Below are 375 nucleotides of genomic sequence, written 5' to 3' on the forward strand. Positions count from 1 at the left end.
GGCTGGGACTCGGCCATGGGGCTGCCCTGGGGCTCCTGCTCTGCTCCCTTCTCCTCGGGCCTGGCCGGTGCCCCTCTGGAAGCCTCCTGAGCATCTTCAGGCCGAGCTGGGCTCCCCGGCCTCCCCTACCCCCAGCCCTGCTGTCTACAACCTTGGGTGCCTCGGAGGGGGCCACACGCAGAGCTGGGGGGCAGCGGGAGCCCCATGGTGGCCCCATGCTCCGAGGCCAAGGCTGCAGGCAGGGTCTCACCTTCAGGAAAATTTTGGTCTTTCCTACTTTCCAGTCTCTGTCTGTCCCCAGCCACGCGTCAGCGATGCGCAGCGTCATCTGCCGGCACTTGTCCCGAAGCTGCCGGGGAGAAGCAGGCGCTGGAG

At 67.5% G+C, this 375-nt stretch overlaps 1 protein-coding gene across 1 annotated transcript in view; it reads right to left on the minus strand.

Annotated features, from left to right (window-relative positions):
- MYO7B (myosin VIIB) overlaps nt 1–375 on the minus strand; it is a 107070-nt gene that overhangs the window by 38945 nt on the left and 67750 nt on the right. The window contains exon 18 of the mRNA XM_014550391.1: nt 251–369. Within this exon, the coding sequence (XP_014405877.1) occupies nt 251–369 (119 nt within the window). The remainder of the gene's footprint in view (nt 1–250; nt 370–375) is intronic.

This window comes from Myotis brandtii, unplaced genomic scaffold (genome assembly GCF_000412655.1).
Source record: "Myotis brandtii unplaced genomic scaffold, ASM41265v1 scaffold600, whole genome shotgun sequence".
In the NCBI taxonomy this organism is placed as follows: domain Eukaryota; kingdom Metazoa; phylum Chordata; class Mammalia; order Chiroptera; family Vespertilionidae; genus Myotis; species Myotis brandtii.